This window comes from Panthera onca, chromosome D2 (genome assembly GCF_046562875.1).
Source record: "Panthera onca isolate mPanOnc1 chromosome D2, mPanOnc1 haplotype 2, whole genome shotgun sequence".
NCBI classification, from domain to species: domain Eukaryota; kingdom Metazoa; phylum Chordata; class Mammalia; order Carnivora; family Felidae; genus Panthera; species Panthera onca.
The window spans coordinates 31,159,511-31,172,087 of NC_138349.1; the positions used below are offsets into that span (position 1 = coordinate 31,159,511).

The 12,577-nt window shown below is 47.3% G+C and overlaps 1 protein-coding gene across 8 annotated transcripts; it reads left to right on the plus strand.

The window, feature by feature from the left end:
- Positions 1 to 643: 643 nt before the first annotated feature.
- MORN4 (MORN repeat containing 4) lies at positions 644 to 12,262 on the plus strand. 8 transcript variants are annotated; one of them, XM_060641866.3, is made up of 8 exons: positions 652 to 788; positions 1,692 to 1,784; positions 4,436 to 4,774; positions 7,835 to 8,006; positions 8,239 to 8,336; positions 9,821 to 9,935; positions 10,530 to 10,639; positions 10,887 to 12,262. In XM_060641866.3, the coding sequence occupies exons 5-8, from the start codon at positions 8,270 to 8,272 to the stop codon at positions 11,033 to 11,035; spliced, it is 441 nt and encodes a 146-aa protein (XP_060497849.1). In that variant the 5' UTR covers positions 652 to 788; positions 1,692 to 1,784; positions 4,436 to 4,774; positions 7,835 to 8,006; positions 8,239 to 8,269; the 3' UTR covers positions 11,036 to 12,262. The 8 variants fall into 8 exon arrangements, with proteins under 8 accessions (XP_060497846.1, XP_060497849.1, XP_060497853.1 ...); XM_060641870.3 differs by lacking the exons at positions 4,436 to 4,774; positions 7,835 to 8,006 and adding an exon at positions 2,106 to 2,157; XM_060641869.3 differs by lacking the exon at positions 7,835 to 8,006 and having other exon boundaries at positions 4,436 to 4,802.
- The last annotated feature ends 315 nt before the right edge of the window (positions 12,263 to 12,577 follow it).

Consider the following 12,577-nt stretch of genomic DNA (forward strand, 5'->3'; position numbering starts at 1 on the left):
CTCAGCGCAGAGTCACAGGCGGGACTCCATCTCATCGTCTGAGATCCTGACCTGAAGCCGAAATCAAGAGTCTGAGCTTAAGGACTGAGCCACCCAGACACCCCAACACTATATTTTAAATACAAAAGATCTGAGTAATGACAACACAAATCCTAACAACGAATGAATGCAGAAGTGTCCCGATATTACAATGCTGGCACAGGGTTGAAGCTCATTCAACTGCAGTTGCCTAGTCTAGCATGTTACCATTTACAAAACTGAACCTCAAAAGCCAGATTTGGGTTCTGCCCTTAAACTCCAGGGAGGGGCCATTTACAACTCTGAAGGTCCGCACAGGATCGGAGCCTCTTGAGAGGGTGGTCACTGTTGCTTCTGACTCAGGTTTTGTTTTGTTTTGTTGTGTGTGTGACATTTCGGCTAGGCTGTCTCTGGGTAGGTAAGACCTGAGGTCTTCACCAGGGTGGCCAAGGTGGGATCATGGGTTCAGCCCCACCCCTCTCTCGGATGTTTGTCCAGAGATCCAGAGACACTTCGCCCCGCACAAAGATGGCGCAGAGTTCGAGCCGGACCAATGGAGAGTGGCGTTGCTCCTGGTTGCCTAGGTAACAGCCAATGGGCAGCGGGAATTGCGCCCAGTGCGGCCGCCGGGGATGGCGGCGTCAAGTGGGGCAGGCGCTGGTGGAGGTGGTGGAGAGGCAGGTGGCAGGGGCGATCCCGGCGGAGCGGCGGTCCCGGCAGCTGGATCCCCGCGTCGGGGCGTGACTGTCATCCCGAAAGGCGGAGCTCAGGTTGGCTGGCAGCGCAGGAGGGAGGGGGCCAGGAGAATGTGGTCGGTGAGGAAGGGACTGAGAAGACCATCCCGAGATAACCGGCTGGGGATCGTGACTCCACCCAGGACGCGCTGACCAGAGGGTGGGGTCCATAGGGTGCCAAACCCAGACCTCCAGTCTCTACCGCTGGGGCCGAGGTCCGAGAGAGCCCACGGTACCCGGCTTAGCGGGTGGGTGGGGGCTGCGTCCGGAGTGGGTGGCAGACCAGTGTGAGCAGAGACCTGGCCCAGGCGGGAGAGCAGAGCTCGGGTAGAGGGAAGGATCGGTGCTGGGATGCAAGAACGGGGTGGGAAATCGGCTAGGAAGTGTTGTTAGTTGGGTCTAGGGCTTTGTTTGCCCTGGGTCCGCCTCTCACATTCTGGTGGAGAGACGTCCCACACAACGAGGCTTGGGGAATGAGATGCCTCAATTCATGGTGGCACCCCTGCTGGGTGGCACCTCCAAACTGCTTAGATATCCGCGGGCGTAACTCGGCTTTATTAAAAACCGGTCCAGGCATTTTCTTTTCCATAAAACAGAATAGTATCGTGGCCGTCCCTATCACCCCCAGGTTGTTTTGTTTTGTTTTGTTTCGTTTTTTACTATCTTCAGTTCTTCCCACTTTCTTCTCCAACTAATCGCCACACCGGTCTTCCGAAATAAGACCTTTATCTAGTAGCAACACATTTTTATTAATTTTTTTTTTTTTTTACTTCTCGAGTTCAAGGGAGATTTATAGTAAAAAGACTTGCAGACTTATAAGAAAAAAACAGTTTTTTCAAGCTCATTTAAAACATTTAAAAAAGAATGTTTGACTTTTTGTTCTAGGTTTCTTACAAGCCTAAGTTTTGTTCATCAAGCTCTTCCTCTTCTTTTCTTTAGGATTCTGAAAGCCTAAGACTGCTTCCTTTATAATTAAGAAAACTTTGACAAGACGTTCATACTCTGGGGAGGCTTTGGAGGAACCATGTAAAGGTATATGTGGGAAAAGCTGGCTGCCTCAAAACAGTATTCTTAAACTGAAAATCTGTTCCTTTTTATGTTAGTTAGTTAGTTAGTTTTTAATCCTCTGAATTTGGACACAAGTTATTGTGAATGCATAAGTATTTTTTTAACAAGTTTGATTTCTAAAATCTGAAAAAAGACAAATGGAATACAAATAAAAGTTACATTCCTGTCTCCAAGTTCTATTTGGAAATGTCAGGGTCAAGAGAAAGTAAAGATAGCAGGGAGGTAGTCTGTTGTGCAGACCAATCGTGTATTCATTTCAGGGACAAAATAGTTCTTTTCTTTTAGATAAATGTTTGGATTGATCCTTTGCAACCCATCTATCAAAAGAGCAGAAAGGGTGGGTATCTGTTTAGAGGCATGAATCTTCTTGCTTTTGTGACTAGATTCCATATGCATAGCTGAAGCCTAAACTCCTAGGCCACCTGTTCTCTTTAAAAAGACTTTTTTATGGTAACTGACACAAATAATGGTTTACATGCTTATTAAAGTGTTGGGTTTTCAGTCTTCATTAGCACTGGCTATACTGTATTGAACTAGATTTGTCTCAATGACCATGATTTCTTTTTGGGTCGTTGGATGTGCAAAGTGACTATTACTTAGCATGGCTAGTTACAGAAGTTTTAAATGATCCCGACACTGTCCCAGGTGGTGACAGTATCAATTATTTGGACTAGGTAGAAGTTTCTAGTCAAATGTGTTCAACCATGGCCTGAGGCCATAGAGTCTACATGTGTTTCCTTAATTAGCACTTCTGATTATGTTCTTGGGGATGGGCGTCATCTTGACCAGCTGTTGAAGGGAGTTTGCTCTGTCTCCCTAGGTAAAAAAAGGAATGAAAATGTATTTTTGAAAAACAAATGACAGATGATGGTGGCAGGGTTACGTGGAGAGATGATGTTCCACTTACTATATAGCCATATAATATATTACCCCAAATCTAGCTGCTTAAAACAACCATATGATGCTCACAGGTTCTGTGAGTCAGGAATTTGTACAGGGCATCATGGGGATGACCTCCTTCTGCTCCATGATGCCTTAGATGGGACGCTGACTTAATGGCCGGGAGCTAGAATCATCTGAAGGCTCCTTTGCTCACAGCTGGCGCCTGGGCTGGGCTGATTCAAAGTTGAGAACAGCCAACTAGAGCACCAACACGTGGCTCTTTGTGGCTTAGCTTCCTCGCAGCACATTAGCCTCCAGGTAGTCAGACTTCTCATGTGGTGGCTCGGGTCTCTAAGCATAAGTGTCCCATTGAGCAAGAGGGTAGATGTATCACCTTTTCTTTCTTTCTTTCTTTCTTTCTTTCTTTCTTTCTTTCTTTCTTTCTTTTCTTAAGTTTTATTTATTTTGAGAGAGAGAGTGAGCGTGCACAAATTGGGGGAGAGGGAGAGAGAGAATCCCAAGCAGGCTCCAAACTGTCTGTGCAGAGCCCGACTCAGGGCTTGATCCCACAAACCATGAGATCTTGACGTGAGCTACGAACAAGAGTCAGACGCTTAACCCATTGAGCCACCCAGGCGCCCGATGCATCACCTTTTCTGATCTGACCTTAGAACACACCATTGCTTCCATCGTGTTCTGTCAGTTGAAGCATTCATAAGCCTGCCCAGATTCAGAGAAGAAGAGTTACATTCCATCTTTATCATGGAACAGTGGCAAGGTCAAGTTGTAGAACGTGTAATACAGGAGATATGATTGCAAACGTCTTTGGAAAATACAACCTGTCCCATTGGGTAGAGGATGATCTCAAGTTTCACTGGAAAATTTTATTCCCTAAGAGCTAACAGCATACCAAAAGAGTGGCAAAGTTTACAGTTTGAGTGGCCGGCTAATACTTTGTCCAAAGATACTCTTCAAACTGGAGAAACACTGTTCACTTTCTTTCAGGGACCTTCTACTGGTCCATCTGAAAGGAGTGGGATGCCACTATGTGGAAATTTCATGTAGCCTTGAGAAAAAGCAAACAGGGGTGCCTGGCTGGCTCGGTTGGTAGAGCATGCAACTCTTAATCTCAGGGTCTTGAGTTCAAGCCCCACGTTGGGCATGGAGCCTACTTAAAATTAAAAAAAAAAAAAAATAGGGGCATCTGGATGGCTCAGTCAGTTAGGCATCTGACTTTGGCTCAGGTCATGATCTCCCAGTTCGTGGGTTTGAGCTCCGCGCCGGGATCTGTGCTGTCAGCGCAGAGCTGGCTTGGGATTCTCTCTCCCCATGAGCCATTGGGCAGTCAAACTGACTCCTCACATGACACCACAAGAACTCCTTCCAGACCTCTGAGTGAAGACAAGTTAACAGCTGCCAAACATCAAAAGGAAATGCCTTTATCTTATCATCTTACTGCCTGAATAATGATTTTGTGTTTTATGTTTTGGAACGGTGGTTTAGTTATAAGATTTATTATAAGATGTGGCCCTTAAGATTCTGACTTGTTTTGAAGGAATGAAATATTTCAGCTTTGTGCCATAAGCTACGTTTTCAGCGTGCTGACCTCACTAGTTCTGGGAAGAGCTGAAGACGGCCTGTAGTTATCAAAGCCTGTCTGGACTGGAAAGTTTTCCTCTGGCAGTTTCAGTGGGAAACTGCTTCTCTTCCTCTCATTAATGTTGTATTTGCAGCACAGTCATGCTGGCCTCTACCCCAGGCACACTGATGCCGGGCTGACAACAAGAGGCTTGTGGACCTGAAATTGGATGCTGACCTTGTGGAACGTTGATGGGACAGAGATGGCACACCAGGAACCAGCGTCATCTCTCAGAGAAGATAGCCCCAGAGGTTTTGAGGGGCTTTAACACACGAAGAAAATGGCCCCTGTCTCGGGATATCTTCTGCTGTGTGAGAGACCCTGGCCATGGAGCTCCCAAGTCGCCGCAACAGCGAGAAAATCCCTGGGGACGCTGTGGAAGGGGCTCCCAGACATCACTGGAAGAGCTTCCGAAGCTGGCCTCATTAAGGAGGTAGAAACAAATGCGGCTCCATGTTTGGGTGAGAGCAAGGGATTCTCAAAACTCATCTGTCCTCATAGCTGGGAAGAAACGCGAGCTTTGAGACAGGGCCAGGGCCCAGAAGATGTCACTGAGCCCCACTCTGTTCAGGCCCAGCTGTTTGCACATCACAGCATTTCTGGGCTTGCGGCATCTGTATCAAAAAGCACCATGACAGAGGCCAAAATTAAAATATCCCGTAGGGTGGTGATAAAGAATACACGAGTGGCAATTGTAGTTTACTTTTCCTCACCTTAGAGTTTTCACCTCATTAGTCAACATTGGCTGATTTTTTTTTTCCAAAATGTTATTTGAATCACGTTGGTAGCATTTTTATACTGAGACTTTAAAGAAATTTCCATTACAGTCGATGTGAATGTGTGAGTTTAGGTGTCTGGTTTTTGGTTTGTTTTTTTATTTTTTATCTTCAAAAAAATTTCTTTAATGTTTATTTTTTGAGAGAGAGAGAAAGAGAGAGAGAGAGACAGAGACAGAGCATGAGCAGGGGAGGGGCAGAGAGAGAGAGGGAGACACAGAATCCGAAGCAGGCTCCAGACTCTGAGCTGTCAGCACAGAGCCCAATGCAAGGCTCAAAGTCACAAACCGCGAGATCATGACCTGAGCCAAAGTCAGACGCTTAACCAACTGAGCTACTCAGGTGCCCCTCCAAGTTGAACATTTAAAGCATTTTAGTATCAAACATGCCAGATCCCTCTTGTACTGTGGAACCTACTTTTGGCGACCCCATCTTGATGTTCCATAATGGAGACAGCAATACAACCCTTAATGTTGTGTGTGATTTGAGCTTTTCTGGGACTTGAAAGAAGCTAGCCATTGGCGCCAGGCCTGTAGGGATTTAAAATCTCACTCCTGTTTGGTCCTCCAGGTCTGGCCCCCATGTTGTGAAGAAGGGGTGCACTTGTCCTGTCGTAACTCAATCAGATGCTTGAGGGTCAGACTCTAGCTTCACTGTTAATAACAGGGGACCTTTCAATGATGATTTCTAGGTCAGGGAACTTTCGCACATAGGATAGCTGTTTATTGGAGTAGTAGTTCCCATGCTTTCAAATGTTTAACGGTCTAACGATGTGCTTGTTGAAACTGCAGATTCCCAGGCTCTAACTTACAAAATCTGACTCAGTAGATCTGGTTGTGGGCCTAGGACTCTGCATTGTCACAGTCACTTGCAAAAATGTTTTATTGCTTAGATCTGGAAAAGATGAGGTGAGTAAAAAGACCTAGGAAATTATAAAAGGACTAGGGATTGCATTTTTAAAAAATATGTCAGATGATTCTGTTTGTCTATGCATTTAATGATATTTTGGGTTATCTTAACCCCCTTCTTTTTTTTTTTTAATTTTTAAATTTTGTTTAAATCCAAGTTAGTTAACACAGAGTGTAATAATGATTTCAGGAGTAGAATTTAGTGATTCATCACTTACATATAACACCTAGTGCTCATCCCAACAAGTGCTCTCTTTAATGCTCATCACCCATTTAGCCCATCCCCCACCTAGCACCCCTCCAGCAACCCTCGGTTTGTTCTCTGTGTTTAAGAGTCTCTTATGGTTTGCCTTAACCCCCTTCTTATTGGATATCTTTGAATCGAATACAAGCATTCTTTTACTACACCTGTGAAGCCATACCTAGCCAGCCTCACTGTCCTAGTTATTCCTTCCTTCTGCTCCCATTATGCTGTTATCCCCTTAGTTCAGGTCTTATGATCTTGTACCTGGGTGTATCAGTTAGCTTTTTCTGGGTAATAACACACCATGGCTTAAAATAACAACCATGTATTTAGTCCGTGATTCTGTGGGTCATTAATTTGGAGCTGGGCTCGAGAGCAGCTCCGCTGGTCATGCCCGAGCTCACCCTGCATCTGTGGTCAATTGGTACAACAGCTCCACGTGACCCCTTGTCACCGGCCGGCTAGCCCGGACTTGTCCACATGGGGGCAGAACAGTTCCAAGTGCAGTGAGAAGGCAAGCCCAGTGTATAGGCGCTTTGCAGACCTCTGCTGTATCACGTTTGTCCGCGTTCCATTAGCCAGAGCAAGTCATAGAACCCACCCAGACCCAGTGCGTGGAGGAACAAACTGCCTGTTAATGGAGGTGCTGCCATGTCACATCACAAGGGCATGAGCAGAGGGGGAGTAATTTGTGCTCATGTTCACAGTCTACTGAATTAGCACATCTCCCGCCTTGCAAGCTTTTCTGGCTGTAGGCTTTTGCTGCTCCAAAGCATCCTGCTTCCCGCTGCCACATTCATTTTCCATGAGCACCGCTTTCATATTAACATCCCTGTTCACAAACCCCCAGAACCTTCCCCTTTCCCCTGTCTTATTAGCTGTGGACTCTTCTGCCTAGCTTTCAAAGGTCTCCTTAAGGTAGCCTGGCCCTGAAAGCAGAGCATGCAATACAAGAGAGAAAGAACCAGCAGCAGTCAGGGGAAGCCAGGGCACTTGTTCCAGAGCACAGACTGGCTTATAACTTCTCTGGGCTTCTGTGTCTCCATCTATAAAATGAGGGCGTTTGGATGAAATCTGAAAGGTTTTTTTCAGATTTCAGATTTCGGCTGAGTACCTAAGACAAACTTGTTTCCTGTTACTCCTTAAATAAACCTTCAACTGCAGTAAAACCCACATTAATATTTTTCCACCGAACATACAGGCATCATTGCTCCTTGTGCGTTCATTGCCCAGCTTTTCTCTATCTGCAGCTGCCCTTTGCCCTCTTCGCTGCTTGTTTGTGGTCCATGCCATCTTGTCTTTGTTCATCTCTGCCATCCAGTCTGATGCTTAATTACATGATCTCTCGTCTTGTTCAGTGGTTCAGTTATTAGCCTTAGCACCTAGATTGCAAACTCATTGAGGGAAGAGACTATATTTGATACATCAACTAAACACCTATTACCTAGTAGGTATCAAGCTAATATTTGTAGATTAATCCTCAGTTTCTATCCCAGGTCATAGAAAATTGGAACTGGCTGATAACTTTTTTTTTTAATTTTTTTTTTTTTTTTATGTTTATTCAGTTCCTGACAGAGAGAGCACGGGAGGGTCAGAGAGGGAGAGGGAGACACAGAATCCGAAGCAGGCTCCAGGCTCTGAGCTGTCAGCACAGAGCCCGACGTGAAGCTCTAACTCATGAACTGCGAGATCATGACCTGAGCCGAAGTCAGAGGCTTAACTGACTGAGCCACCCAGGTGCCCTCTGGCTGATAACTTTTAAGATCAGTAGGAGGATAAGACTGCTTGAACAGAGGGGATGGTTGCGGGTGGGGTTTGGAGAGGTGGGTATATTTGTTAAATGTATCTACGGTAATATCTATATACTTACCAGGCTGGTAAGTATATAGAATATATCTGTAAAATTGCTTTGCTGGCCTTTCCTCCAGCCATCCTGTGACCCCGATTCTCCTCTGCTTGTTCCTTGCAGTTTTCATACTTTTCTTCCATAAGCTGGCATCATGACCCTCACAAAAGGTTCCTTCACCTACTCTAGTGGGGAGGAATATCGTGGCGAGTGGAAGGAAGGTGAGAGGGCCCCTAGGGGTCAAGTGATGAATACTTCATATGACTAAAGGACAAACAAATAAAGCTATAGAAGCCAGCTGGATGAGTCTTCATGTCTAAGTCCAGGATTTAATCTGAAGAGCGCCTTTCCTTTATTTGATTTTAGTCTTAAGTAAAGGAATTAGAAAATGCTGTTGTTTGCCCAGTCTCCAGCAACGAGTTAAATCTTTCCAGTTCTGAATATAAAGTGTTTTAGTATCCTTTTACCCTTTAATGTTATTATGTGGGAATTGTTTTTATAAATGCTTATGTACCAGGCAGAGTACAATGAATTATTTTAAGTGCCCATAAATTAGAAAGTGCAGAATTGATTGTAATGACTTGGTTCTAGTGCATCTTAAAAAGTTAAGGAAGATCTAGAAATTAGCACAGACGCTTGAGAGCAAATGACATCCATTGCCTTGAATTTCCTGTGACAGCTCATTACATTCGGAAGTAACTATTCATAGGAATGGTGAAATTCTTCAGAGCCTGAGAAACACAGTCTGGCCACTTAAAAGCCTCGTGGGTCCAGTCCCATCAAGCCAGGAACCACCCTGAGGAGAGGAGCCTTCACTTCCCACAGTCAGTGAAGAGACATTCAGGCTGTTTCCAGACACGCACCCACGTCTTTTCACGCTAGATCCCTGAAGCTGATGAATCCTTGAGCCTTGAGAGGAGAAACTGTGCAACTGGGTGTGACCTTGTCTCAGTACACCCCCGTGCCTCTCCCCTGCCTCCCCAGCACCTGCTGTCCCCTCGGCTCCAGCCATTTAGAGCGGCCACCCTCTGTCCCCCAGAAGGGCTCCGTCGTACTCTGTTAGAGGACAGGATTACTCCTCCAGCATCTTGCTGTTTTCTGGTCAGGTCAGTGGGTAAGCACAGCCCTGCTGACCTGACCAAGCCCAAACCAGCGTCGCCAGTCTGGCTGGTAGGTTGGCCCCCTGGCTTCGAGGTGCAGAGGGGCACTTGTTTTCCTCAGAGGGCAGCATAAGTAGGTGTCGAGGGCTCTCCGGCCAGGATGCCTGCCGCATTTGCTCTCTTGCTCTGCTACTTAACTGCTCTGTGATCTCGAGTAAGCGATTTGGCTTCTCCCTAGCCTTGGTTTCTGCATCTGTGAAATGGGAACAATAATAGTACTGTGCCCACCTCCTAACGCCGTGAGGATTAGATAAGATGATAAGCACAAAGAGCTCAGAAGAGTGTGTGACACACAGTAGAGGGCCTCTTATCATTCATACCTACAGAGACCTGCTGCCAATCTGATATTTGTGACAAGATGGGAAGGTCCAGGGAGCCAGATTTTCCTGCCTGACTCTGGGTAGTGGCTCTCTGCCCTGCCAGCGTCACTGCTTCTCTTCTTTCCTTTGTGGGTGGGGTGACAAAAGGCAAGAGATGTTAGGCAGCGAGGGGGGTCCCTGAAGCTGCCCCATCCCAACCTGACGACTGTCTTTCTCTTTGCTCAGGCCGCAGACATGGTTTTGGTCAACTGATGTTTGCAGATGGCGGCACCTACCTGGGTCATTTTGAGAATGGGCTCTTCAATGGCTTCGGGGTACTGACCTTCTCAGATGGCTCAAGGCGAGTACTGGGTCATTCCTTTCTCAGCTTTGATAGTGATAAATAGCTGGTCAGACCTGAGATGTCCCAGGTCCTCTGAAAACAGACAAGGAGGAAGCAGTTCTTTTATTAGTTACTTTATAAATAGATCTAAAATTTGAAATGGCGCGTCGCTGAGCGACCTTCCACCCCACTGCCATTCTCTTCTGTTATCTCCTTGAAATTAGAGCCTCACATCACACTTGCTCTCTGGCCCGTCTCTGCCGGTTGGGAGTGGGGCGAGTGGGGGCAGGGTGGAGCTTGCTCCTTGGCATTAATAAGGAACACTTACTGGGCGCCTGGGTGGCTCAGCTGGTTGAGTGTCTGACTCTTGGTTTTGGCTCAGGTCATGATCTCATGGTTCATGAGATTGGGTCCCACAGCGGGCTCCACACTGACAGCATGGAGCCTGCTTGAGAATTGTCTTTCTCCCTCTCTCTGTCCCACCCTTGCTCATTCTCTCTCTCTCTCTCTCTCAAAATAAATAAATAAACAACACTTATTGGTAGCTGCTTCATGCAGTTAACCTGGACTGCCCACTACCCCTCTAAAGGCTAACGTGTCATGTTTCTGCAGGTACGAGGGGGAGTTCGCCCAGGGCAAGTTTAACGGCGTTGGAGTCTTCATTCGACATGACAACATGACATTTGAAGGGGAATTTAAAAATGGCAGAGTGGATGGTTTTGGTAAGTCATAGCCCACCAGGACGGGTGACTGGGGGGAGCATCATACGTGCGAGGTACACCTTGTCAGCTGTAATGCTTTTATGGGTGTCCAGCGATCCAGAGTGACCGGGCCCTCACTCCTATTCATCGAGCCCGCGGACTGCGCTCCAGAGCAGACCTGTGAGTCCTCCTCACGGCTTGGCATCAGGCCGCTCCCTGAGTCACTAACGCCCTCGTCCATCCCGAATTTTCTCTGTCCCCCTCCAAGGCCTGCTGACTTTCCCCGATGGTTCGCATGGAATACCTCGCAACGAAGGCCTGTTTGAGAACAACAAGCTGCTGCGGCGTGAGAAGTGTTCCGCAGTCGTGCAGCGGGCCCAGAGCGCCTCCAAGTCCGCCAGAAATCTCACTGCCTGACGGGGCGTCGTGCGCCAGCTGACAAGTACTGGGTAAAGCAAAGGCCCCGTTACTCACTCAAGGTGAACAGATGTACCGGCTGTGAGAGGACATGAGGATGCCCGCAGAGAGCAGAAGCCTTGGGACGCCCCCACACCCGCCAGGCAGGGATTCCATCACAGAATTCTGAGGACTTGAGCCCCGCTGCCCACAGCAGGGTGACCAGTTCTCTTTCCTTCTCTCACTTGTTGGTATTCTGTGTCCCTAACACCTTGGGTTGCCCAGTGCAGACCTGCCTCTCCTTGATTTCCTGCCAAGTGGGGCAGAGCCTCTTCGTTCCGCCTGTATTTGGGGCAGTTGATCCCAGCCCCAAATTAGGGCTAGTGCTTTGTGCCCCCCCCCCCCCCCCCGGAGAAACAGGGAGAGAGGCAGGGGTGGCTTAGGCAGTTCAGCAGTCCTGTGAAAGCCACAGCCAGAGCTTTTCTGCGTGTCCTCCCACCGCCTCCCCATTTGCTGCTGGTCAACTTCATGGCTCCAGGCCCCCCCCTTTGTCTTACCAGACTGCTATTTGTGTCTGCTTATTCCCCCTGTGAAGGGTTTGGTAAGAGTGCTGTTTCCCTGTCCCTTGACTTTATAAGCTGTCTTCCTTACCTGAGTTCCAGCAGCTAATCTATGCCCTATTTGTGCCTCTCCTTTCTTAGACGGGACAGGATCCCTTTTGGGGATAGTCAAGACACTGATGTAAAGAGTCACTTTAGGACTTGTACTTGTTAGTTACTCCAGGGTGAAGGGCAGACATCCCTGGCCCATTTCAGGCCCTATCACGGAGTAATTGAATCCTTAGGGATGGCTTGGGCTGACACAGCCCCTTCCTAGTGGACTAGGAGGTCAGACCCACCTCAACCCCTTGGGGTTTGGGTAGAATTGGACCCATTCTAGGACTGCAGTGAACCAAAAGAGAATTTGGCTCCCTGCATTTGGTCCACTGTTTACTCTTCCACCATGAGCTTGGCCATCAGGCCTGGGAGGTCAGATCTTGACCGATAGGATCCCTATGTAGTTCATCATGGAGGCCCCCCAATTATCCTGTGACCCAGACACGCCCAGCCCACTCCCAGCCCCTTATCCTCACACTGAATGTCTCCTCAACAGCAGACTGTGGTGGAAATTATAGCCGTGTGCCTCCGTGTATTCTCTGAGTTGTACTGTAGAAACGAGTGTTTATGAGGAATAAACAAATCACCAGAACTGCCTATACTTCATCACTTTACTCTTGCTCTGCATCCTCATGAATCAACCCATTTGCTGTTTCTAAAAGTTAATCACAGATGGGGGCTTAGTACCGACATTGCATGCTTTACTACATAGTACCTAATTCTCAAGACCTCTGCAGGGTAGGGGCATTTTTTTTTTTAATCAGACAGACTCAGGTTGCCCAAACTAGGAAGTGGCAGCACTGAGTGGGATTTGTCTCTCAGTCTTTCTGACTTCCAAATCACTTTCTACTGTATCTCTTGCCCGGAGCATCAAGAGTACCCACGTCCTGAGACCAGTTATTGTCAC